Below are 23,717 nucleotides of genomic sequence, written 5' to 3' on the forward strand. Positions count from 1 at the left end.
TAGGTTTGTTATTAATAATGGGTGGAGATACAATAGGAAGTTTATTTGGCTAGGAAGTGATTTTGACCATCCATTTAGTTAATCAAGGGCTAAGATTAAATGAATGAAATTGAAGCAAAAAAAAGAGACGCGTGGGTTTGTTAGGGGCATTCTAGTCAATCCAGCACAATAGTTTCTCTCTCCTCCAATTTCCCCCCATTTTTTAAATGTTAATAACTTTTTCATACGACATTATTTTTTTATAAAAATTGCACCAAAAAACGAGCGTTTTTTAATCTTTAAAACGAGTATACTATAGCTATATTTTCGAAAAAAAAAAAATTGAAAACTCAGTTGCGTAAAACGCAATGGAGAAAACTCAGTTGCGTAAAACGCAATGAAAAAAAAATGTAAAAAAATGACTTTTTCTAAAACGCAACGCACCAAAAACAGAAAGAAATGTCTTATTTCTAAAACGCAATGACCAGAAAACACAAATAAATGTCTTATTTCTAAAACGCAATAGCCTAAAAACACAAAAGAAAGTGTACTTTATAAAACGCGGACTGAATGTGTTTTACATAAAACGCAATGGCCAGAAAATACTTAAAAATGTCTTATTTCTAAAACGCAATGGCCAGAAAACACTTAAAAATGTCTTATTTCTAAAACGCAATGGCCAGAAAACACTTAAAATTGTCTTATTTCTAAAACGCAATGGCCTAAAAACACAAAAGAAATTGTTCTCTCTAAAACGCAATGAACTGAATACACATAAAAATGTGTTTACCTAAAACGCAATGAGTAAAAACACTTCAAAAATGTTTTATTTCTAAAACGCAATGACCAGAAACTGTTGTTCACAGAACCAGAAACTGTCTAAAACGCAATGACCAGAAACTGTTGTTCACAGAACCAGAATCTAACTAAAACGCAATGACTAGAACCTGTTGTTTACAGAACCAGAAACACTGTCTACGAATGCAGTTTTCCAGAGGCAATTTACAGAAAAATAATTTTTCTGATGCATGTTTACTCAACCCCAGCCAGGGGCTCTGCCCCTTGAACCCCGCCAGGGGCTGCCGCCCCTGGGACTCCGCTACTAGGGGCGCTGCCCCCGGACCCCCACCAAGATCGTAAAACGCAATGACTAAATAAAAAACCCAGATCTTAAAAATGAAATTAAAGAATTTTTTACATGGATCGAAGTGATTTCTTCAACAATTGACGAAGTTTGAATGATTGAAACACTTATCAGCGCTCGAATCGAACGAATCGAGTGATTATCTCCAAAATCACCGGAAAAAACGAGATTTTTTATGAAATTAAACTGGGTTTTCTTCAAAAAAAAAAAAAAAAAAAAGCTGAAGAACACATTGATCGGGTGTTTGAATCATTGATTTGTGATGAAAATCGCACTATATTGTAGTGATTATTGAGATAGAAAGTGAAGAAATGGTTCAAGATGGTGGGTTTTGAAAAGAAAGAAGAAAGGGTTGGATTAACTAAAATACCATTCTTTATTTTAAATGTTGCCACATGTCCTAATCCTATTGTTTCCTACACTTCCTAGCCAAAATAAACTTCCTATTTGACCTTTTCCCTATTAATAATATAGTGTGGCAGGCAGGCTTGGTTCACGATATTCACCTAGGCAGGCTTGGTTCACGATAATATAGAAGTTTTTGTTTACAGCTCGTCTATGGTATAGTATAGGACGGACCTCTTAGCTTTAATAGAAATAGACTCGAGGTGATAAAACCTTTGACATTAAAAATTCAGTCTTTTGCAGATATTGCAAAACCTTAGTTGAAACATACTAAATTGCTAATGATCCCTTAATAGATTGAATTAATAATGCCCAACCATACCCATAATGTATGTGACTTTCTACATTCTTAACACAAACGTAAGGCTTCCAAGTACAAAAGCAAACTAGTTAGAAATAACATTAACATGATGCGCAGAAATATCTACATTTTGCAAGGGTTAACTTCAAAATGTTTGTTTATAGCCAGACACACATACATAAATAGATGATGGTTCTAGTATACAATGTCATTAACCTGATAAATGTGAAAAAAAAAACCGAGACAAATTGACTTCGATTGAACATAGCGAATTCTAATATATAGTCAGTGTGGCGTTTGTTTCTAAGTAGAAGTTCGCAGCTTGGGACAATGAATGGTTATCAGTTATATGCCATAGAGTTTGGCAGACTGGGTATGACCAAGGATAAGCAACCTAGCTACGATGATGAATTCTCTTATTCAGCCAGTTTTTTTAAACAGTATAATGTAGCTTCTTTTCCAGGTTTTGCCGTTTAAAAATAAGTTTTAAATATTAGCTTAGAACCCTCATAGCCTAAAAGTCTGGCCTTTACAAAAATGGAAGGGTAGAGAGGATGGTGGAGTTGTCAACAGGCAGTGGAGAACCGTGAACACCACTAACTGCATTTTGGTTCAGTTTTAATCACGTTTTAACTTGCTAAATGAAATCACGACGCATGCTGAGCTAAATAAAATCTTAACAGTTGAAAATTTAAACAATCAAATAAAACAAACCACTGGTGCAAATGCATCAACAATCTTACTTTGTTGTAACAGGATAAAAACAACAAATTGTCTCCAAAACTGAATTCCCATAAATCATCATATTAAATCACCCAAAACACAAAGTCCAAACCTAAATTACTTTTTGGTACCATACCTTCATCGCCTGATTTGTTAACTTGCATTCTAGTAGCGCCCAATGCCCCAAACTCGTACAACTCCATCAGTGTATCCACTGAAGAGTGTGCTTCCATCGGCACTCCAGGCTAGACTTGTGCAGTAGATTACCTGGAACAAATAATCATCCACACCAAAACCCACATCAGATTCATATAGACATACATAACCACCTGGAACAAGCTAGTCAAAACCAAACATTAGGAGTCTTAAAATTATTTTCAGAATCGCTAGTTTGCATTTAACTTCTAAAAACTAGAAAAGAATGGTTCATGAATGCCATACATGCATATGCACAAGTACATAGTCCAGAAAGTTTAGATATAACAATAATAAAACACCTTGATTGGTACACCTCTTCCAGGTTCCAAACCTGAACTAAACTAGAATGGTAAACACCTCAAATCAAGTTCATTTGTATTGTCAAGTTCAATCGGTTTCAACAGTTTATTGAGTTTTCTAATATATGTACTATATTTCACAATATAACCTATGAATCTTTCTACATCACACGTGTGTAGTATAATATTAACCACAACACAGCAACATTCAAAAACACTAAAAGCCATCAGCTAATCGACAAACATGATCACTTTGATCCTAAAGGTCAACAAATCAGTAACTTTACACAACCCCTTCAAACAAACTATAGCAACATAAATCACATTAAACAGTTTATGCACACATTAAACCCGATAGCAAAAATAATTAAAGAGTACCATATCTAAAACTAGAATTACAATCTTAAAATTTAGAAAAAGATAACATTTAACAAATCTAACTAACTTCATATGTAAACACCTCAAATCCTATCAGTGATAGCATTTAACAGCAAATAATCATATTGAAACAGAAACAAGTAAAAGATAACTACAAGACCTTAGTTTTGGCAGCATTAGTCTGAGCAGCTTCAACAGCCATATCACTCTCCTGTTTCAAATCAACCTTCAAATCCACAACAATGGTCTTACTCTCCAAATCCCAGATCTTAATACTGCCCTCAGTAGCCGCACACAACCAATACCTATTCGGACTAAAACACAAAGCATGAATAATCGAACTGGCATCAAGGGAATACAACCTCTTCCCCTCACTCAAATCCCACAGCAGAATATTCCCATCTTTCCCACCGCTGGCACACAAGGAGCCATCAGGGGAGACCGCCACCGTGTTCACATAGCCATTATGACCCGCCAAGGTTGACCTGAGCTTGCAGTTACTCAAATTCCAAATCTTAACCGTCTTATCCCAGCTGGCAGAGACAATTGTGGGCTGTTGGACATTAGGACTAAATCGAACACAGCTAACCCAATCGGAATGGGCATCACCGTCTTGGATGGTGTACTTGCATTCTCCCAAAGTGTTCCAGAGCTTGATCGAACGGTCACGGGAGGCGGAGACGATCTGACGGTTGTCGATGGAGAAAGCGACGGATAAGACGTCTTTGGTGTGGCCGACGAAGCGGCGGGCGGTGGTTCCGGCATTGAGGTCCCAGAGGCGGAGCTCCCCGTCCCAGGAGCCGGAGAGGGCGAACTGGCCGTCGGAGGAGAGGACGACGTCTTGGACGAAGTGGGAATGGCCCGTGAGACGGCGTTGGGCGACGCCGTAGGTTTTGTCTTCCTTGGTGAGGCGCCAGACGATGATGGATTTGTCGCGGGAGGAGGTGACAATCATGTCAGAGTTGTCGATAGGGGTGGCGATTGCGGTTACCCAGTCGGTGTGGGCGCGCATGGTGCCGCGGAGAACGAGGGAATCAGCCATTTTGCAGAAGAGAGATAGAGGAGGCTGGAATGAAGTGAAATGAAATGAAGGTGGCTGAGAGAAACCCTAGCGGGTGAAGTTGGGAATTTATAGTGGGGTGTTTTAGGGTTTTGGTGGGTTTCGAGTTTTAGGCCTTTTGGGTTGGTTATTTAGGGATGGTCTTTTTACTCTTTTCTTATTTAAGCAGTTTGGGTTTTAATTATACATTGGAAAACAAGTTTATACTTTAAAAACCCTCTATATTTATTATTAGATACCAAGTAGACGTATGTTAATGAATGAATTTGGATATTTGGTCTTCTCACGTCACCGACGCATAGTCTTCTCACGTAACCGACGCATCCCGTCAGTCAGAAGAAGCCCATAGGAAGAAGCTGAGAGCGTCGGACAAACTAGTTGCGTCGCCGACGCCCACCTACCGTGCTAACGCTGAATTTCGTTTATTGATTGAAAATTGAAGGTGTTATCAAGGGTTGCGAATTTAGAAACAGGAAGTCATCATCTTGGAGCCTTTTTTCTTGAAGAACACAATCCACAATCCCTCTCCCAACACGAATCATCACCATCATCACCAAACCGAATCACAAAATCTCACCAATCCCTAAACCTAATCCACATGTTCATCATCATTCAACATCCCACCATCACAATCATCCAAACCCTAGCCCTTCATCCATCATTTTTTTCGAGATTCAAGACTAATCAAGATTACTTTGTTTGTGTGCTTCTCATCCGGTGTGCTTAATTCATCAACCATGAACACCTAAATTCTCACGGGTTTCACCCCATGTAGATTTTTGTAAGATTTTCTAGGGTTTCAAAATTGTGTTTATATTTTATTTGTGACTAGTTGATTGTATAATTGGCTTGCATTTGTATTGGATTCGTGAATTGTCGAGTGAATAATTAAATTTGGCTTTGCGAAATGTTTATGTGCAATTATGCCTTGTCATATGTTAGAATTTACATGTTCTTGGTAATGAATGGCATTGCGGTCCGTTCTTGCAATGTTGATAGCTCTCAGCACCTAAGCCATGTTACACTAAGTTCGTTAATCACCAAATTCAACTAAATCAAGTTAAAATGTATAGGAACCCTAAGTCTTGCAATTATTGAACCGGGTGTTGTGACAACCGGCAAAATTACATGATAATTCTGTATAACTTAATCACTATTTATACAATTTAATTGCATTCATTAGACTTGATTTATGAATAACTAAGTCGTACAAAATCTAGCATTGATAGGACATACTTAAACCTTACAATTTGTATTGCTACTTTCGTCGTGTCGCGATAAACAAATTACTATGTCCTAATACGCTGGCGAACAATTCTGAAAAACATCTATTCACCTGAACACACTATTCATGCCAAGAGAGTTCAGAAACTTCCTGAAATGACTAACGAATGATATGAAATCATAACATCATGAACATATATATATATATATATATATATATATACATATATATAGGATGCGAATCATTACAGAACACTAACTATTGCGAGAACATAAGGAACAACTCTAAATCACTAAATTTTGGGATTTAAGATTAATATTCTCAAATTTTTTTTGTTTCTTACATTCATATATGTATTATTATACATAAAAAACCATGTATTTTACCTACACATAGTCTACATATATGTAGGTAATTTAACCTACACATAAGCTACATATGTGTCGGTTATATAAAAACTAGTTTCTTGACCCGCCGCGCGTTGCGGCGGCGTCAAGAATTAAAGTAACTCGAACTTATACCTTCAAATATTTGACCCGACTCGTTTTCGAACAATAATTACGTTAAAGCATAGGCCAACTGAAAGCGTAATGAAAATAAGCACAAAAATGTATTATATTTGACCGACTTGTATTTATAACGAAAAGTACATAAAATAAGCAAGTAAGAAAATAGTGTTTTTTTTACGTTAAAGAATGGTACCACGCGTTGCGGCGGAGTCAAAACGTAAAGTTACTCGAATTTATACCGCCTGGTGAAAATGCGTTATATTTTACCCAACTCGTTTATGAACAAAACGTAGACCAGCAAGACACGTAAATAAAAATAAGCACGACAACGTATTATATTTGACTCACGCACATAAATTAAGCATTTGTAAAACTCGAGAGGGTAAAAATGACATTTTACAAATTTTTTAAAAAGATGAGGTGGTGTAATTGGCAATGCTAAAAGTTGAAAAGATGAAAAACCCTTGTGTTTAGATGGTATTGTTGTAATTTGGAAAAGAAAAATAATAATAAAACAATAGAGGTTGTGTCTTAGGTAGTATTACTAAGTCACCCTCTTTTATTATATAAATAACAGTTATTTAGCAATGCCTTGTGGCTGGAACGCGACAAGAACTTAGTCGATATCAGCTCGGTTTGTACAAAACTGGTACGGTGCAGGTATGGTACCACCAATCGCTAGCTATAACAACCGAAAGGAAAAACGTGTTTGGTTTGTTGATTTTTACATTATTCAACTAAAACATAGCCACGGACCATAAGGTTTTATTATAGATGATAGAATGAATAACACGAGGTAAGTAAGGTGCAAATTGTTCAAATTATGTATATGAAATTTAAAATATAATGCGTAACTCATCTAGTAAATCCCTTAGAAATTATTCAAGTTGTTTGTCGAATCTCAATGTATTATACACCTAGTAGACGTATCAAAGCCGTGTGTTGCTACAACCACAAACTTGATCGATTAAAGAAAAACCAATTTCTAAAAAGTAATTAAAAGTTAGTTTAGTTAAATTTAAGTTAATAAAATACAAGAAAGTGTTCTAAAAAAGAAAACGAAAAACTAAACAGGAAAAAAAGACAAAAAAGATAAATGATCAAAATTTATATTATGAAAAGGTTAAAACTAAAACTAGAGAAAAACAATGAAAAGGTTAAAAAGAAAAAGAAACAACACAAAAATATATGTATGGTTGTAAGTAGTTCATAATTATTAGGCTTAGTAGCTAAACCTATGTTTACTATTTGTGAGTTAACTTTTGATTGCAGGTATCATAATGTAAAAAATATAAAAGAGAAAAGTGTGGTTGACGGACATGAACCCAGACGATGGCGATACAATTGCAAAGCAATATCCGATCCATCGGCACTTTACTTTGTTTTCATTTGGTTGCCAAGGTATATATATAGAAATATGGGTTGGTGACTTTTGATGTGACAGCAATCGACCTTTCTCTTTAATATTATATAAATAAGTATTGAAGCGTCTAGAAGTTTAATATTCCAAAACAATCAAACTAATATCCCATTTCTTGTATTAAAAATCATATCATTCAAATCAAAATTAATTCATTTAATTTAATATTTTTTATTCTTATCTTGCATGTTGCGCCAGATTAATCCAAAAGTATATTACACAACACATCCTAATGCTATTGACTAATATGCGAATTCAGTCTAAACCTTCTTTGTATATTTGAAGTTGGGATGGGGATTACTTGATTAAACCAGGTTTTAGTACAAAGGTTGTGATTTGTTAACCTGTCTTTTACTATCATTATTGAATATTTTACACTTTGGATCTATACTATTAGAAAGAGGTAAAATTTAGGAGTATTGCATCTAATATACTTAGGTGTAAAAAGTAGATTAGTGGGTGTGAAAGTTGCCGTTCTAAAAAAGTATAAACATTCTAATCCTACTATATTTAAAAAGCATGTCTGTTACAAATTCGTCAAAGCTACTCCGAAAAATCCCTCCATGTCTATTACAAGTTATAGAAAGGTTGAAAACGACGCAACACCTAAAAGAAACGAAAGTAACGACTAGTGTATATTAACAAACCATAAGAAAATTTAAACATGTCATACGGTCGGGTTTTTATTACCAGACATGAATGCTTGTAAGAAAGAAATGTCTTCACAAAATCTTTGTTCCCATTGCACTCTAGGTTCCAACATACCAACACACAGCGAGTGTTTATAAACAAGTAATTATGACCATGATACAACATGAATTTACAAAACCAAACAGACAACTGAGGTTACAAAAAAGAAACAAAAAACTAAGATGGTGGCATGATCAAGCCTAAAAAATACATGAAAATGACCATACAGAAGAATCAGAATCATTTGAATTGCACGCGTATGGCGTACTTCATCGTGTTTTATAGTATAGTGATCAAATAACTCACACAAACCCTTTGCCCAGTTTGCTGCTACATTGTGGAATCCGATTGGTCTACTCTCTTGACTGTTTTAGAACTTGCATTCGACTTCTGGAGTGGCTTCAAGGCAGCCATGATGTCAGCAAACGTAGGTCGTAGTTTGGGATCGCTATAACAGAAAGGAATATTGTTAAAAGATGTTGAAAAAGAAGCAGAATATTGGTTTGAAAGAGTCGAAGACTGACGTCTGCCAGCATTTCGTAATAATATCCGCAATGACGGGGTCCATGTCATCTGGAATTTCAAGACGACGATGTTGAAACCCGACAGCACCAACAACTTGCATCGGATTCATTCCATTCCATGGTTGTTGCATCGTGCAAAGCTCCCATAAAACCACACCAAAGCTATAAACATCGCTCCTATAAACCAGAACATAACGTTAATTTTATGGCATCAACAAACTCGTTTTTTTTTTTTTTTTTCACATTACAAGTAAGAAAGCAAAATACTGACTTTTCATCTGAAGGTTCGTTTCTTAAGACTTCTGGAGCCATCCACTCTGCCTGAGAAGTATAACACAATCATCAATAATAGTAGATAATATATATATTGATGCCATATACCGGATAACACATACTGTTCCTGCAGTAGATCGTGAAGAAAGAAAGGTGCTGTTCTTCATTTTTGACAATCCAAAATCACAAACCTGAACACCAAAATATCAGTTTCCATATTGCAATAATCATTTTAATAATTTTAGGGTTGAAGGGTCGTCGGTATGATACCTTAACAACCCAATTCTTATCAACAAGGAGATTTGGAGACTTCAAATCACGATGAACAATAACAGGCGTGCAATTGTGCAAATAGTTCATACCACGGGCCTGAAATTGCAGTTAAAAAACAATCATAAGTAAAATATATTATAATGAGTTAAAAAATAGTAATGAGATTAAAGGTTAATAAGGGGGTGTTTGGATGCGTATCTTCAGATACTTGCTGTGATTTCAAGAATCAGAAGTTGCTAAAACCAGGGAGTTGGGTAATTTTACATTTATATCAATAATCAGAAAGGCGGAAGTGTAACTAGTTTACCCAAACACTCTAAACGGATTATGACGGTTTAAAATCAAAGTAACTTAAAATAGAGGATGCATACTGTATCCAGCGCCATCCTCAAGCGCCTTCGAATATCTAGCTGGTTGTTGGGACGATGGAGCAATTTATATAAACTACCTCTGCACAAGATAGAAAATGCTTTATCATTCCATATAAAAAATAATAATAATATATGAAGGTTATCAACTACAGTTACAAAATTCCCAGAAGCATGAGCTAGGTCAAAATTTACCTCGCAATATTCAATAATATGAGTGGAATACCCAAAAAAATCACAAGTACATTATAAAAAAGAAGTATGATAAAAAACTACAAAGAAATCATATATAAACATACAGTATAAGGGTAGGGTTCGGCTACAAAGTCCGTTTCTCCTACAAAGTGTACAAAGTCATAAAACACCACAATTTCAACCATAAAACACACTCAAAACCCACAAATAACAGAGTGAAGATCACTAAAGCACAATATCCAAACTCTAACAGTCTATAAAAACTTCAAACACACCATCGTAGAACTATGAATGTAAAACACAACATGATAATCAACATAAAACACACTAATGTTAGTCATTCGATAATCAAAGCCTTATCATCCAAAACACAACACAAAACCCACAAATATGGCATTTTAGTAATCTTCACTTTGTTATTTGTGGGTTTGAGTGTGTTTAATGGCATTATGGTGTTTTATGACTTTTTACACTTTGTAGGAAAAATGGACTTTGTAGCCAACTCCCACCCTATAGTATAATATAACTGTCTTATGTTGAAAGTCCCTGGGACCCCTTGGATCGATGACGAACAACATCCACTGCCCTCGATTCAAGACGTGAAACAACAAACACATAAAAGATAGAAAGATGTAGAAGATGAATCTCTTTATAATTGAAACCGGCATCACAGATTAACAAAGCAAAAGAGTATACATCATCTACAAGCTGGTTTAGATCACTAAGATCTAAACCTAGCTTTCTCTCACTAACACATGGTCTCCCTCTTTCTAGAATGTGCACACACTGATGAAGGATTGCAGAATTTGTGAGAGTTGATTGCCCTAATCTACCCTATACACACATATATATATAATATAGACTAGGCACTAAACCCGGACAAACATATGTCCGGGATACACAAGCTCGGACTCACCTATACATACTGTCTGAATATAAACTAACAAACTCTGACAACATATAAAGTCCGAATATAACTTATAAATTCGGACATTCCATTATCCAACCCAACAAATTCGGACAATAAACCTAGCCCGAATTTAACAGATAAATCCGGACAAGGCATACATTACAAATCCGGAATCTGTCATGCTTCACCATCTTTGACTTCTTGACTTGGTACTTTGACATTGTTGACCGTTGACCGGAACTGATAAAGCACAGTTACTCGACGAGAACTGAACTTACAAACTCCCCCTTAACTGTTGCTATCAGTTGTTCTGTGTGGCATCGATAAATAAAGGCTCGATCTTCAAGTAGTAGCCAAATGAACAATCAGTTTTATCATGTCAACACTTGATCAAACCTCGAACAAACTTGACGAAACTCAATCAAACACACTAGCTCTAAATTGTATCATGTTTTTAACTTTTCCAGCACCAGCGAGATTAAACCTCATTTAATCTCACAATTGTAAACACGAACTTGGTTCACTGTCGCACAACGAGCTTTTAGAAAGTTACAAAGAAAATAGGATATTTTTAAATTTTTACTCCCCCTATTTCTTTGTAACCTTTCAAAGTCCAACCAAGTCTTATTTTATTCAACTCTAATGCTCGATATAGTCCCAACTTGTTACACGAATCTCTAGTAAGAGCCACATTCCAACACCGAGAATCTTGTAAATAACCATGGACCGCCATTACCGAACAAAAATTCTCGGAAAAATTTTTATCAACAAACTTTTCCCAAACACTCTACTTATCGAACTTATCAAAATCTATCATTCACGAAAAATGGATTTTTTGGCATTCCTCGCCCCCACTTATTCCGGAGAACACCTAAAACCAGGAACAAATCCAATAAAGCCGGAATACACTTGTAAACTCAGAATATATGAACACATCATAAACTCAGAACAATCCAACACTAGAAATCCGGAACCTGTAAACTCGGAATAACTAACTTGGAGTGAATTATGTGTAAATTCGGAAAAGATAAATTCCACAAATTCGGAACTAATAAATTTCCCAAACTCGGAAATAACTCTCTTAAACCCGGATCCCCAAAACTTATTAAACCCGGTCACTTCATGTTGATATAAGTCCGGACAGATGAAATTAAAAAATCTTAAGCAAACTCGGACTTCAAACCCTCAAATAAATCCGGAAACCTTTATTGAAAACAAATTCGGAACCTGAACACAAACTCACAAATTCGGACATGAAGGACTTGTCAAATTCAGACAGGATCCAAAACAAATTCGGACACCTTAACTCAGAATCAAATCCGGAGTTTCCAAACTCGGAACAATTTGTACAAACAACAAATCTTCCGAATTTATTTCCCAACCGGGACTGCACACTAGGTCATTAATAAATACGGAAGATACAAATTCGGAATGGTTAACTCGGAACAGAATACACAAATTTGGACCAGAAATCTCTAACACGTACAGAAATCCGGACAGAGCTAACATGGATCAAAAACCCATATCGAACAAAAACCCAGCATTTCTTCTCCAAACACAGCTCGAATTTCTTCATATCTGAACCAAAATCACCCAGATCGAACAAAAACCCAGCATTGCAGAGTTTGTGAGAGTTGATTGCCCTAATCTACCCTATACACACATATATATAGACTAGGCACTAAACCCGGACAAACATATGTCTGGGATACACAAGCTCGGACTCACCTATACATATTGTCCGAATATAAACTAACAAACTCTGACAACATATAAAGTCCGAATATAACTTATAAATTCGGACATTACATTATCCAACTCAGCAAATTCGGACAATAAACCTAGTCATGCTTCACCATCTTTAACTTCTTGACTTGGACCTTTGACATTGTTGACCGTTATCCAAAACTGATAAAGCACAGTTACCCGACGGGAACTGCACTTACATATGTATTATCACATTCAAGTTGATATGTGGTTCTTACATTTCTCAACATATTATTGGTTGTGATAATGATATGAACGTCCCTCTATATACAAATACCACTATTGTGCATGATATTATGATTAACTGGTTACACAGCCTTCAAGTTAGGAATGATATTATACATACCTGGGAAGAAATTCGGTAACAATTGAAAGATGTGGTACACGTGTTACAGCCCCCATGAATAGTACAACATTCGGATGCCTGACTCTTTTCATTATCCTGACCTTGTAATCCAAAATTTTTTAAATATTGGTTAGAACGACATAAAATAGTAGAGTAGGAAAAACATACCTCACTTCTAAATTCCTCAAGGGATTCGGTAGTTATTTCTTGGTCTAGGAACTTCTTAACAGCAACATCCTGAAAAATTAAAACCGGAACAATGTTACATATTAGATCCACAATGTTTCTACATCAGTACTATGAAAAATGGCACACAATGACCAAAAGCATCTTTGTACTAAATTAAACCATGTACGAAAATAAACTCACGGTTCCATGCCAGTCACCACGGTATACCTCTCCATACGATCCTGCAACAAAGTGAAGATATAAGTTAGTCAAATTAGTTATTAAATTATATGATAAATTAAATTATAAGAAAGTAGACAAACCGCTACGTCTATGCTTGCATATTTTTCTTACTTAAATCCTTAAAAATTACATCATTTTTGTCCAATTTCAGCCAAGAGGGTGCTTGCATGGATTGAAAGTAATTATTTTGACGCGAACAACAAGAATTAAAATACTAATTGGTTTATTACAGATGGATCATACAAGTTGAATGGGTTAAAACGGCCGAAGTGTATCCTTAATGCAAACAACCTCCAAAACCGCTTATTCAAACAACGATTATTTTGTGATAATATGTATTGTACCCAACATGACCCATATCAACCTGCACTAAAAAGTACCTGTTTTAACATGTCATCCAACCCACTTATTGTTCCAACGACAGAAAACACCAATAACATTAAGCATGAATGACATTGTAAAAAAAACAAGTTAAGTACGTACCCAATCCGATACGTTCACCCAAAGTGATATCCTCCCATGCTATTTCACAATCTGCTACATCCTCAAGGGATACTTCAGATACTGTGCTTTCATTACCTGTCGACCTATCTGATACTCTCTCCCCTTCTTGACGTATCTCAAGTTGACCCGTATCTCCTTCATTTTTCGGAGAATCCACAACATTTAAACTTTCACTTTGTGAAGTACCAGCTATTGCAGTCGTTGTAGCCACCATAACCGCCGCTGTCACCGTCGCTGCAGCTGCTACCGGTAGCTGAATATTTTGGTCAGTTATCGTTTTAGTGGCAGCCACCACCATAGAGGAAGCAACCGCGGCGGCAGCTGCAGCGGCTGCCGCTGCAGCCGGAACACTCCTCATGTATTGCACTGGATTTACTTCAGAGTGTGAATAAGCTTTGGTTGGGTGTGGTAATGGAGGTAAGAAACGAGGTTGACTTTGACTTTGACTTTCGGTAGTACTTTCCTCTTCATCATAAACTTGGGTAAAGAGGTCTGGAGGAGCAACGACGCCACTTTCTAGTAAGACATCGTGTAACTTTTGGGCTAATTGAGGGTTTTCTTTTGCAGCTTCCATCATGTATTGTGAAACATCTTTTACCTTCATTTTACGTACCGCAGGGGAACTTATTCCTTCAGTCCATGAAGGGGATCTTGCATGTGAAGTTCCTCCTTTTGGTGGTAAAGATTTCTTGGGTTCTAACGTAGATTTGATTGGCTGTTGTGATAAACCGGATGAATGCGTGTTGTCATTTTCTTCCATGTAATCTATAGATGAAGTGGTGAAGTTACTTGTTGAGGAAGCCAAATAATAAGAAGAAGAAGAATCTTCGTCTCGGGACCATGGACTTGATGAAAAGGATTCCTCATAATCCAGATTTAATCCTCCTGCTGTATCCGATGGTATCAAAGTTCCGGGATCCGCCATTAAGTCAACAATATATTCCCTGGCATTTGCATCAACCATTTTGTTACTTAAGCAATTGACAAATTATAGCTAAAAGGGGAATGGTCAAGCCGGTTGGAAGTCACAAAAAAATCTATAACTCCTAAATTGTTTTATTCAACGATTTAGATTATTACCTATGTTGTCAAAGACGCAAGGCGCAGACGAGGCGCATCGGCCTCGCCCGGACGGCCTCGCCTGGAGCCTAGGCGCAAGGCACAAAAAAAGCGTGGGCTTTTTTAAGAAAAGCGCACATAGAAAATAAATAAGATTCCACATATAAAATTAAAAAAACTATTATATATGCCATTTGAGATCATGTAGCTAATAGTTAGTAGCAAAAGTTTAGGACTTATATGTTGTAAGTTTTGGGTGTGTGAAACAAAGTGAGTGGTTGTTTATAAGGTAAAGCCTTTACTACTCCATTGTAGCTTTATGACATGTTTTACCACAAGTCCTACCCACGCGCGGGGGAGTGCAAAAATGAGTTTCTGAGCTGGAATTTGGTTGAACTCGTGCGTGCCCGCACATCCGAAAACCCGGGCCCGCATGAGGCCAGTTTTTGCACTCGGTCGTTTTCGTTTTTTTGTGCGTTACCTTTTGTTTTCTGCTTATGCGCTGCGCCTCAGCAACGTTTTTGCGCCTAGTCGCGCGCCTTTTCGCGCCTCGGCACCGTTTTTTCAAAAAAAAAAAAAAAACATTTTTGCGCCTAGGCTACCACCAGGCGCTATGGGTGCGCCTCGCTGCGCCCGAGCGCCTAGGCACGCGCTTTTTGCGCTTTTGACAACATAGATTATTACTGTAATAATATTGGTTCTGTGATCACAACTAACGCATTAAATATTTAGAAAAATTGACAAAAAGTATATTTTCCATGTACTTTATAAAGAATTTTGGCAGATACAGGGGCTGTTCAAACAAACTGCCAAGCATGATCTAGTATTTATTTAGCTTGCATGAAACAGGAAAAAGATGCGTACAGAGCAGACACAAACAAAGAGTAATGAACATTTTAAACTTACAACCAAATATGGATGTATACACTAAGTTGAAGAGTGTCAAACTTCATAACCCCCCACCCCCGGCCCTCTCGTACTTTTTATAATAATTTGAAAAATGAAAAGGCATGATGCATATTAAACCTCGAACAAAGAAGTTGACATTGACAATAATAGGAAAGAAGACAAACCTTCCATCAGCAAGTTTTATAAAGTTCATTGCAACATTGTTGGAACCAGTGTATTGCTTCCCTTTCACTAACCGGCAAGGGATGCCCACACTATCAGCCAATACCTACAAATTTATAAGGAGGGCTGGATGTAAACATAATATCCTACAAGAGAGTGCATCAATCACAAAACAATACCTTGAAAAGCAATGCCCGATGACGGGCCATTCCAACATTTAATGAGCCAAGGGGCAAAACCATGCTTCCAATACTTTCCTTTAATTTCGAGCAGAAATCCCTCCAGGCTATCAACATCTTTTCTGGATCTCCAACCGGGCCCCCCATGTGATCAGAAACTAAAACCGCAAGTCTCTGAACCAATGTTTGACCAGCAAAATTTATGGATTCAGACATTGACTTCACAGCCATTTCAAGGGCCCTCTGTTCAAGTCCTACAAGTTTAGAATCTGAAGCCTTATTAACAAGGACCGCTTCCCATGCAACATTATCTGACACGGGTGTTGCTTGTAAATCCACAAGCGAAGGCATTTTTGAAGATGTGGGCCCCGTCAACACCCCGTACAGATCATAGAAGCCGTCAAGAATCTTGTCATCATAGCTAAGAGCACTGTAATTCTGTGAAGGATGAAGTACGAGTCTAGGACATGAGAAAGGTTAGAACCCAATAAGTAAAAACAATAACATGTGTACGGTAATTCTGCTAGACTCATGTTAATTAATGTTAACTACAAAAAATAATTCAAGTCAAATTAAGTATCGCGTTCGTAGTTCTTAGTATATCCTTGACACCTTAACCATTAATAAAAATGTTATTCAGCTCCTATCAAGCCCATATGTTAAAACAATTATACACACAACGTATAGTTGGTTGGACCGCAGGAAATATAAATTACACAGGAAATACGTGTTTTTTTTTTTGGCAAATTGGAAAATAATAATCCCATCTTTCTGAAATTGGCAGATAATAATCCCAAGTTGGAAAATAATAATCCCATCTTTCTGAAATTAGCCAATAATAATCCGACTTCGTCCAATTTTTTTGTAAAACAGTCTGCCGTTAAAATAAGCTTAACGGAGTTAAGTGTTTTTCCGAATCACAAACCGATGTTTTAGGGCTTTTGATCACAATTTCGAGGTAAGTTTTACATCAATCGACTCGTATCCTCGTTCTGATCAAAAGCCCTAAAACATCGGTTTGTGATTCGGAAAATCACTTAACTCCGTTAAGCTTATTTTAACGGCGGAGAATTTTACAAAAAAGTTGGACGAGGTCGGATTATTATTGGCTAATAACTGACTTGGGATTATTATCGGCCAATTTCAGAAAGATGGGATTATTATTTTCCAATTTGCCTTTTTTTGATAAGACGGGTTCCAAATGTATTGATATTTAAGGGAAAAAAAGTAGTAGCCAAAACAAAACACATGTAGTATGGGAAGGCAAATGAAAGGATTGGGTGGAAGCACTTGAAATCACACAAGGGAAGTTACAATCAAACTCAACATGTCTTACTAAAGTAGAAACACTTCATTTTTGCCTTAAACAGCAAATAAGTGTACAACCAACCAAACCATATGAGCATTAACTATTTCTGTACAGCGCCACTTTGGTTTTGCTGATCAAATAAGTGTTGTTTTTCACACACCCTCTAACCTAACCTAACCTAGTCCTAAATCTACTACTACAGCCGCTAACCCCCAAAGAAAGAAAGAAAGAAAGAAAGAAAGAAGATTGAAATAAGAACTCAACTTACCCAATATCTATAAGCAACAATTTCAGCAGCAGCAGCAGGGGTATTCTCCGGAGGACCAGAAGACCCCAAGCTAATCTGCTTAACCGCTTCGATCTGAACCGCCTCGGGATCTTCTCTAGCACTCAACTCCAACGCTAACTGAATCTGATACTCCTCGTCAACCTCCGAGTTGTTCAACTCATCCATGGCAGCATCCAGTTGACTACTACTAACCGAGTCAAACCTCTCAACACTTTGACTTTTCTTATTCGTCACCGAGTTAAGCCATCCTGTAATCGAACTCACTGATTCAGATCGTTGCGAGTTGGAGTCATCCGATGAATGATTTGGTCTGATGTGTAGCTTCTTCAGAAATTTTTTCATACTAATCATCCAATGCAAACTGCTTCATGGGTCGACCGACCAACAATTACCCCTGTTTTATTGGAGACAGACAGGGCGATTGATATGTTTGGGGTTAAATTGGAATTGGTTAGGCTATAGGGTGTGGTCATGACCCTCATGATCACCATGACCCTCCATGTCAGCGCCATGTCATCGCTCTCTCATCCACCATCCAAAACCACTATCCTAAAGGTGTGGTCATGACCCAAACCACCATCCACCTTTTTTTTGTGATATATATTTTATTTGTTTTAAATAAACAACAAATAAATTTTAGTAATAAACTACATAACATTCAATTTAATAAGAAAAATATTATTTACATGGCAATTAAACAAATGGATAATTCAAGAGTAATTTCTTAGACTAGAAAATATCTATTGCCCTGTATATGATTGTTAGTATACCTTTCACTCCACTTGGTACAACAGTGCTGCAATCCTTTTTCATCCACATGTTGGTTCCATATTTGCCTAGTCTACTAGAGTATATTACGTGTGTTTTACACATACAAGAGAAGCCCTTGCTCTTTATTTTTTACTAGTAAAAGATTAATAGTGCAAGAATCTATGGTGGGCATAGGCTAACAGACATGTTAACCAGCACATCACGATACAACAGAAGAGAAAAAAAATACATCTTAAATCCCCGAACTTGTTAACTCAAACTCAAGCCAATTTTCCCAGGTTATTGCCTCACCCTTTGACCTACTTCTCATCCACAAATAACCCATCACTTTAATCTCTTCTATGAGATTTGTCACCAACACACAATTATGATTTAAACTACATAACAGTCAAATTAATAAAAAAAAAAATAACATCCAAATTTAAACTACATATAATAAATTAAGAAAAAAACTACTCGTTGTTGTTAACCCGACCAAATTGCCAAAAATGTTTGCGACGTAAATTAAAGATGAAAACTAGAAAATATAAAAAATGATAACGACATAATTTAAAGACTCCATTTTTGAGCAATTTTCGCCTTCATTTTTTGCAACACTTCTTTATCTTTTTCCGGGAGCGAGTCGATGTTTGTTGCCATTAGCTTAAAGTCTTCACGATCGGCCGCTTCTTGCATTTCTTTTTCTTTCAACTTAAGTCTCGCCGCTTGTATTTCGTTAAATTCGGTGAACTTGCTCATCAACTTATCCACATTCGTTTCACCCGGAGTTTCATTTTTTGTCGACGTCTCTTTATTTTTGGCCGCTGCTTCCTTTTTTGCTTTGTCTCTGCCATTTGGGCGCTTCAATTCCGGAATCTCCGTCACTTCATCGTCAAACTCGGGTTCGTCATTAATATTAATATGGTAACGCACATCCGAATCACCGGCACTATGCTCTATCGACTCGAATGTCTTACACCTCTTTGCTCTTGCCACCTCGTTAGGAACCGGCGCCCACTTGGGACAATTTTTAAAGATTTCCCAAGCCCCTACATATGTGAACGCACTACCTTCTTTCGTATGGTATTTTGACATAGCTATGGCAAAAACCGTTTCATCACTCGCCCCACTTGGCCGATTCGAATGAGCGTTGTTGTAATAACCACAAAACGCCGATATCTTCTTATTCATCTCTCGATACTTTGAGCTCATTGAGTTCACTTCTCGGTACGGTTCTTTTTGCATCAAAGCATGAAATTTGTTGCAAACCTCCTTCCAAAAACTGCCAGACTTTTGATTATTACCTACAAAAAAAATATCAAGGTGTAAATAAATGTTGTTTTATATTGAATAAAATATTATTTTAGTATAAATAAAAAAGTATAACATACCTACGATCGGACACGTAGACGTATTGGTCCACGCCCTTGCCAACGCCAACTCTTCGATCGATGTCCAAGTTTGACCTCTTCCGGTGGTTAAATTTTCTTGTTCCGGCCTCGTTGAACGCTTTTTTGTAGATGTTTTCTTAGAACTTTGAGGTTGGGTTTCGGGTACAACGGCAATGTCATCCAAATCGTCTAACGAAGGGGTATCGGGTGTCGGTTGCGATTGGACTTTCGTATGAATAGGCCGACTTTGGCTTTGTTGGAGCGTTTTTAGTTGTTGCTGATATTGTTGTTGAAATTGGATTTGATGAAGTTGAAATAAACTAGTAGGTTGCGGGGTTTGAGGAAGTTGCGTGAACGCGTTAGGATTCGGGGTTTGAGAGAGTTGCGTGAACGCGTTAGGAGTCGGGGTTTGAGGGAGTTGGTTGAACGCATTAGGAACTTGATTGTAGCTTGTAAAAGAAAATTGTGGAGTCGCCCACATCGGATCAATGGGTGGCGTCCACGGGGTTTGTGGCGGGTTGTTTGTGTTGTTTGGGTTGCTTGGATCCATGGTAGTATTAACTATAGCTTAATGACACACATAAATAGAATTGCATAAATCATAAACAAACGAACCTCAATCAATATGATCAAAGTCTAATATAATTAAATAAATTCAAATATAACCTTTTAAATTAATGGGCAACTAGCAGACTATATTATTAAAATAACAATTCTAATCCATTTGGACCTGTATAAAACTTTACCCATGTGACCAGTTAGTCAACCGACCCACTTTACCAACTGAGGGAACTACATGATATATGCATGACAATATTACTTTGGAACTTACTAATCACATCTATTCAGACTTAGTACTACTAATTTGACATATATTAACGTGCAATACATGATAAACAATAATAATAATATAAAAGCATCCTCATGTGTAGGCACAAGTGGCATGTCAATTTAAGTAGAATATGGCAACCAAGAGGCATATAATAAAATTCAAACCAAACCTATGTTTGAACAGTCGTATAAAGTATATAGTACCTCAGTGGCGGATCTAGAAAATCCGCCAAGCCGTAACGTTTTATAAAAAAGCGGTAACGAAATCGAAAAAACGTTATATTTTTCCAAAATTTATACTAATTTTACACTACCGCCGGAGCGCCAAGCCGTAGCGGGGGTTGCCCCTTGTTATATGCTGGATCCGCCCCTATAGTACCTGGTTATGAAATTGTTCACTAATGCACAGGGGCGCAGCTTAACAGGGTCAGGAGCACCCGACCCCTCGAACTTTTCGCTTAGTAGTGATATATGTAGCTTTTGTATAGAAATTTTTAGGTATATACGTTTTCGACCCCCCCGGTTCTATAGAAATTTTTGGATATATACATTTTCAACCCCCCCTCACGTCGAAAACGTCAACCTTCGCCACTAAAGTGAGATATCAAACCCTATGACTTTCTAAGCTGAAACCATATATATTATAAGGAAAGAAACCTATGCATAATCAACTAATTCATTGCCATTAATCAACTCATATCAATGTGTTTAAAAGTTAAAGCAATTTTGCAACAATTAACTATACTCGTATGCGGCAATCAGCCGGAGACAATACAAGTTACCATTAATTTACATTAGTTTAAGCAATTTTGCAAATAGTCACTTTGTATGCACAGTAAACAAGCATAGTAAAAAAGCATGTAATTTGCAGTGATTAAAATAAAAAGATTGCACTTCATATATCATTTTCTAGAAGCTGGTTCAGAAGCATGATGTCCATTTCATTACCTGACCGTGATATCCAACATGATGAGAAAAGGTTTCTATTCACACCTAGCTTAAATAAATTTGTGAAAACAGAAACATATCACTTACTCTCTATCTGACCTAATATCTTTTAAAGTATAACCTAATAAACTGAAATAATGCGTTTGAGCCAATTAACCAAATAACATTAGGTTTTAACTCCAAAATTCCAGTGCTAGAACTTATCTAGTGATCTGCAACTACATATAACCTAATTCAAGCTGTTGGTACAGATTAACATGTAACGTCCTCGTGTTCATATCATTCGAGTCAAATCGTGACAGAAAACGAACGAATAAACCCTAACTGGTTGAGATTATATGTGTGTAGGAACATTCTATAGATCATATTAACCGATCTATCATACAATTCAACTAGAAAACAATCAATCCAAACAAAAAACAATTACATCAAGAAGAACTATAATTGTAATACATATCATAAGAAAACAAGTACCTGTTATCGTTCTTCTTGATGTGATTTGCGACCGTGAACTTGATTATCACAGAGGAAAAGAATTTGTTGCCGTTCTTTTTTGATGGTGGGGTTAGGGTTTGCGTGAATAATGGAAAAAAGGGGTCGTGGTTGCCGTGGTTTAATCCACGCGAACCACCGTGATTTAATTAAGGGGGGTGGTATAGGGCATGAATAATGGGCCTATGTGGCAAATCATGACCCAATCATGACCCCCACACCCTGTAGCCTTATATATATTCTTTCTTGCTCCAACAATTGTGGTGGTGGTAGAGAACCAAATGAGACTTGGTTTACACAAATACAAATTAGGTTTTTTTTTTCTTTTTTGTTTAGTAAACTTTATTAAAACACACATCTGATCCAAACGAGCAAAAGGCCAAACAACAACACCCTGACTCAAACGGGCAAAGAGCAAACAATTACAACATATACAAAGGGTATTTATATCACTCTACCCAGCTAATATAATTACAAGAAGATCTGTTTTTAAACCAAGCGAAACCTCTCGATTTAATCTCCCAAAAAATCTCTTGTGGGCTTCGTCTAATCTGGTTGAAAACCAACTTGTTCCTTTCTTTCCACATACACCAACACGAAATTATCACCAAATCTCGAATGAGTCTCTTCGCTTTCTTTCCAACTTGAGTGTAATTGTGAATATCAAGAACATCTTTGAAATCGAATGTGTAAATCTGAGGAATTTTACACCAAACACTAAAAGTCGTCCACACCCAATTTGCCACCGAACACCCAGTAAATAAATGCTCCACCATTTCCTCAAAGTCATCGCAAAAAAAGGGAACATAATCGATGAAATATTCACATTCTTTTTTCTTAAATTAACTCTTGTAGCTAATCGCTCCAAATTACCCCTCCAGGCCATGATGTTGTACTTGAGAGGCACCCATTTGCACCACTTAAAGTTAGGGAGATGACAATTTCCTCTATCAGCAATTAAAGCATTTTTTACGGCCTTCATCGAGAATTCGACTGTAATACCATCAATCCAGTACCATTGATCCTTATTATTGGAAAGAATCACCCTACTAAGAACCTCTTGACATTCCTGCTATTCATTAAGTTCAGCGACTGACTCGGGCTGTCTAATCCAATTCCACACAAATCCTACATTCCCTTAGTTCGCTTCCACTCTATCAGCAACCCTGCATATTTTAAACAATTCCAAACCAAACAAATGTGGCCACCTATCCATGAAAGGCATCTCACCCAACCATGTGTCTAACCAGAATCGAATCTCCTCCCCGTTCCCGACCTTACCCAAGATCAAACAGTTTAACCCCTTCCCATTTAATTTCAAATTAGATATCGACTTCACTATATTTTTCCAACATCCCGCAATGTTTCCATTAACCAGAAGGAAGCTTCTTTGATTGATTTTACCATGGCACGCTTCCACTACCTTCCTCCAAAGATTATTATTTTCAACTCTGTACCTCCACCCCCACTTAAAAAGAAGAGCCATATTAACCTCT

The 23,717-nt window shown here is 36.9% G+C and overlaps 3 protein-coding genes across 7 annotated transcripts; all 3 read right to left on the reverse strand.

Annotated features, from left to right (window-relative positions):
- Positions 1 to 2,500: 2,500 nt before the first annotated feature.
- Positions 2,501 to 4,545, reverse strand: LOC110908364 (guanine nucleotide-binding protein subunit beta-like protein). Its single transcript, XM_022153300.2, has 2 exons — positions 3,588 to 4,545; positions 2,501 to 2,819 (listed from the first exon to the last, which is right to left on the reverse strand). The coding sequence occupies exons 1-2, from the start codon at positions 4,467 to 4,469 to the stop codon at positions 2,718 to 2,720; spliced, it is 984 nt and encodes a 327-aa protein (XP_022008992.1). The 5' UTR covers positions 4,470 to 4,545; the 3' UTR covers positions 2,501 to 2,717.
- A 3,813-nt stretch (positions 4,546 to 8,358) lies between these two features.
- LOC110908363 (probable serine/threonine-protein kinase SIS8) lies at positions 8,359 to 22,484 on the reverse strand. 2 transcript variants are annotated; one of them, XM_022153299.2, is made up of 14 exons: positions 22,455 to 22,484; positions 17,789 to 18,263; positions 16,212 to 16,649; positions 16,035 to 16,138; positions 13,882 to 14,846; positions 13,357 to 13,397; positions 13,156 to 13,224; positions 12,988 to 13,088; positions 9,773 to 9,851; positions 9,399 to 9,497; positions 9,251 to 9,319; positions 9,127 to 9,176; positions 8,856 to 9,032; positions 8,359 to 8,779 (listed from the first exon to the last, which is right to left on the reverse strand). In XM_022153299.2, the coding sequence occupies exons 2-14, from the start codon at positions 18,158 to 18,160 to the stop codon at positions 8,662 to 8,664; spliced, it is 2,682 nt and encodes an 893-aa protein (XP_022008991.1). In that variant the 5' UTR covers positions 18,161 to 18,263; positions 22,455 to 22,484; the 3' UTR covers positions 8,359 to 8,661. The 2 variants fall into 2 exon arrangements, with proteins under 2 accessions (XP_022008991.1, XP_035838762.1); XM_035982869.1 differs by lacking the exon at positions 22,455 to 22,484 and having other exon boundaries at positions 8,421 to 8,779; positions 16,212 to 16,671; positions 17,789 to 18,163.
- LOC110908365 (glutathione S-transferase T3-like) lies at positions 19,048 to 22,299 on the reverse strand. Of its 4 annotated transcripts, none has more exons than XM_035982873.1 (3): positions 22,204 to 22,299; positions 19,951 to 20,511; positions 19,048 to 19,863 (listed from the first exon to the last, which is right to left on the reverse strand). In XM_035982873.1, exons 2-3 carry the CDS (start codon positions 20,498 to 20,500, stop codon positions 19,130 to 19,132), a joined length of 1,284 nt encoding a protein of 427 aa, XP_035838766.1. In that variant the 5' UTR covers positions 20,501 to 20,511; positions 22,204 to 22,299; the 3' UTR covers positions 19,048 to 19,129. The 4 variants fall into 4 exon arrangements, with proteins under 4 accessions (XP_035838766.1, XP_035838765.1, XP_035838764.1 ...); XM_035982872.1 differs by having other exon boundaries at positions 19,951 to 20,517; positions 22,204 to 22,298; XM_035982871.1 differs by having other exon boundaries at positions 19,951 to 20,985; positions 21,161 to 22,266.
- Positions 22,485 to 23,717: the final 1,233 nt, after the last annotated feature.

Source organism: Helianthus annuus, chromosome 14, assembly GCF_002127325.2.
Source record: "Helianthus annuus cultivar XRQ/B chromosome 14, HanXRQr2.0-SUNRISE, whole genome shotgun sequence".
NCBI classification, from domain to species: domain Eukaryota; kingdom Viridiplantae; phylum Streptophyta; class Magnoliopsida; order Asterales; family Asteraceae; genus Helianthus; species Helianthus annuus.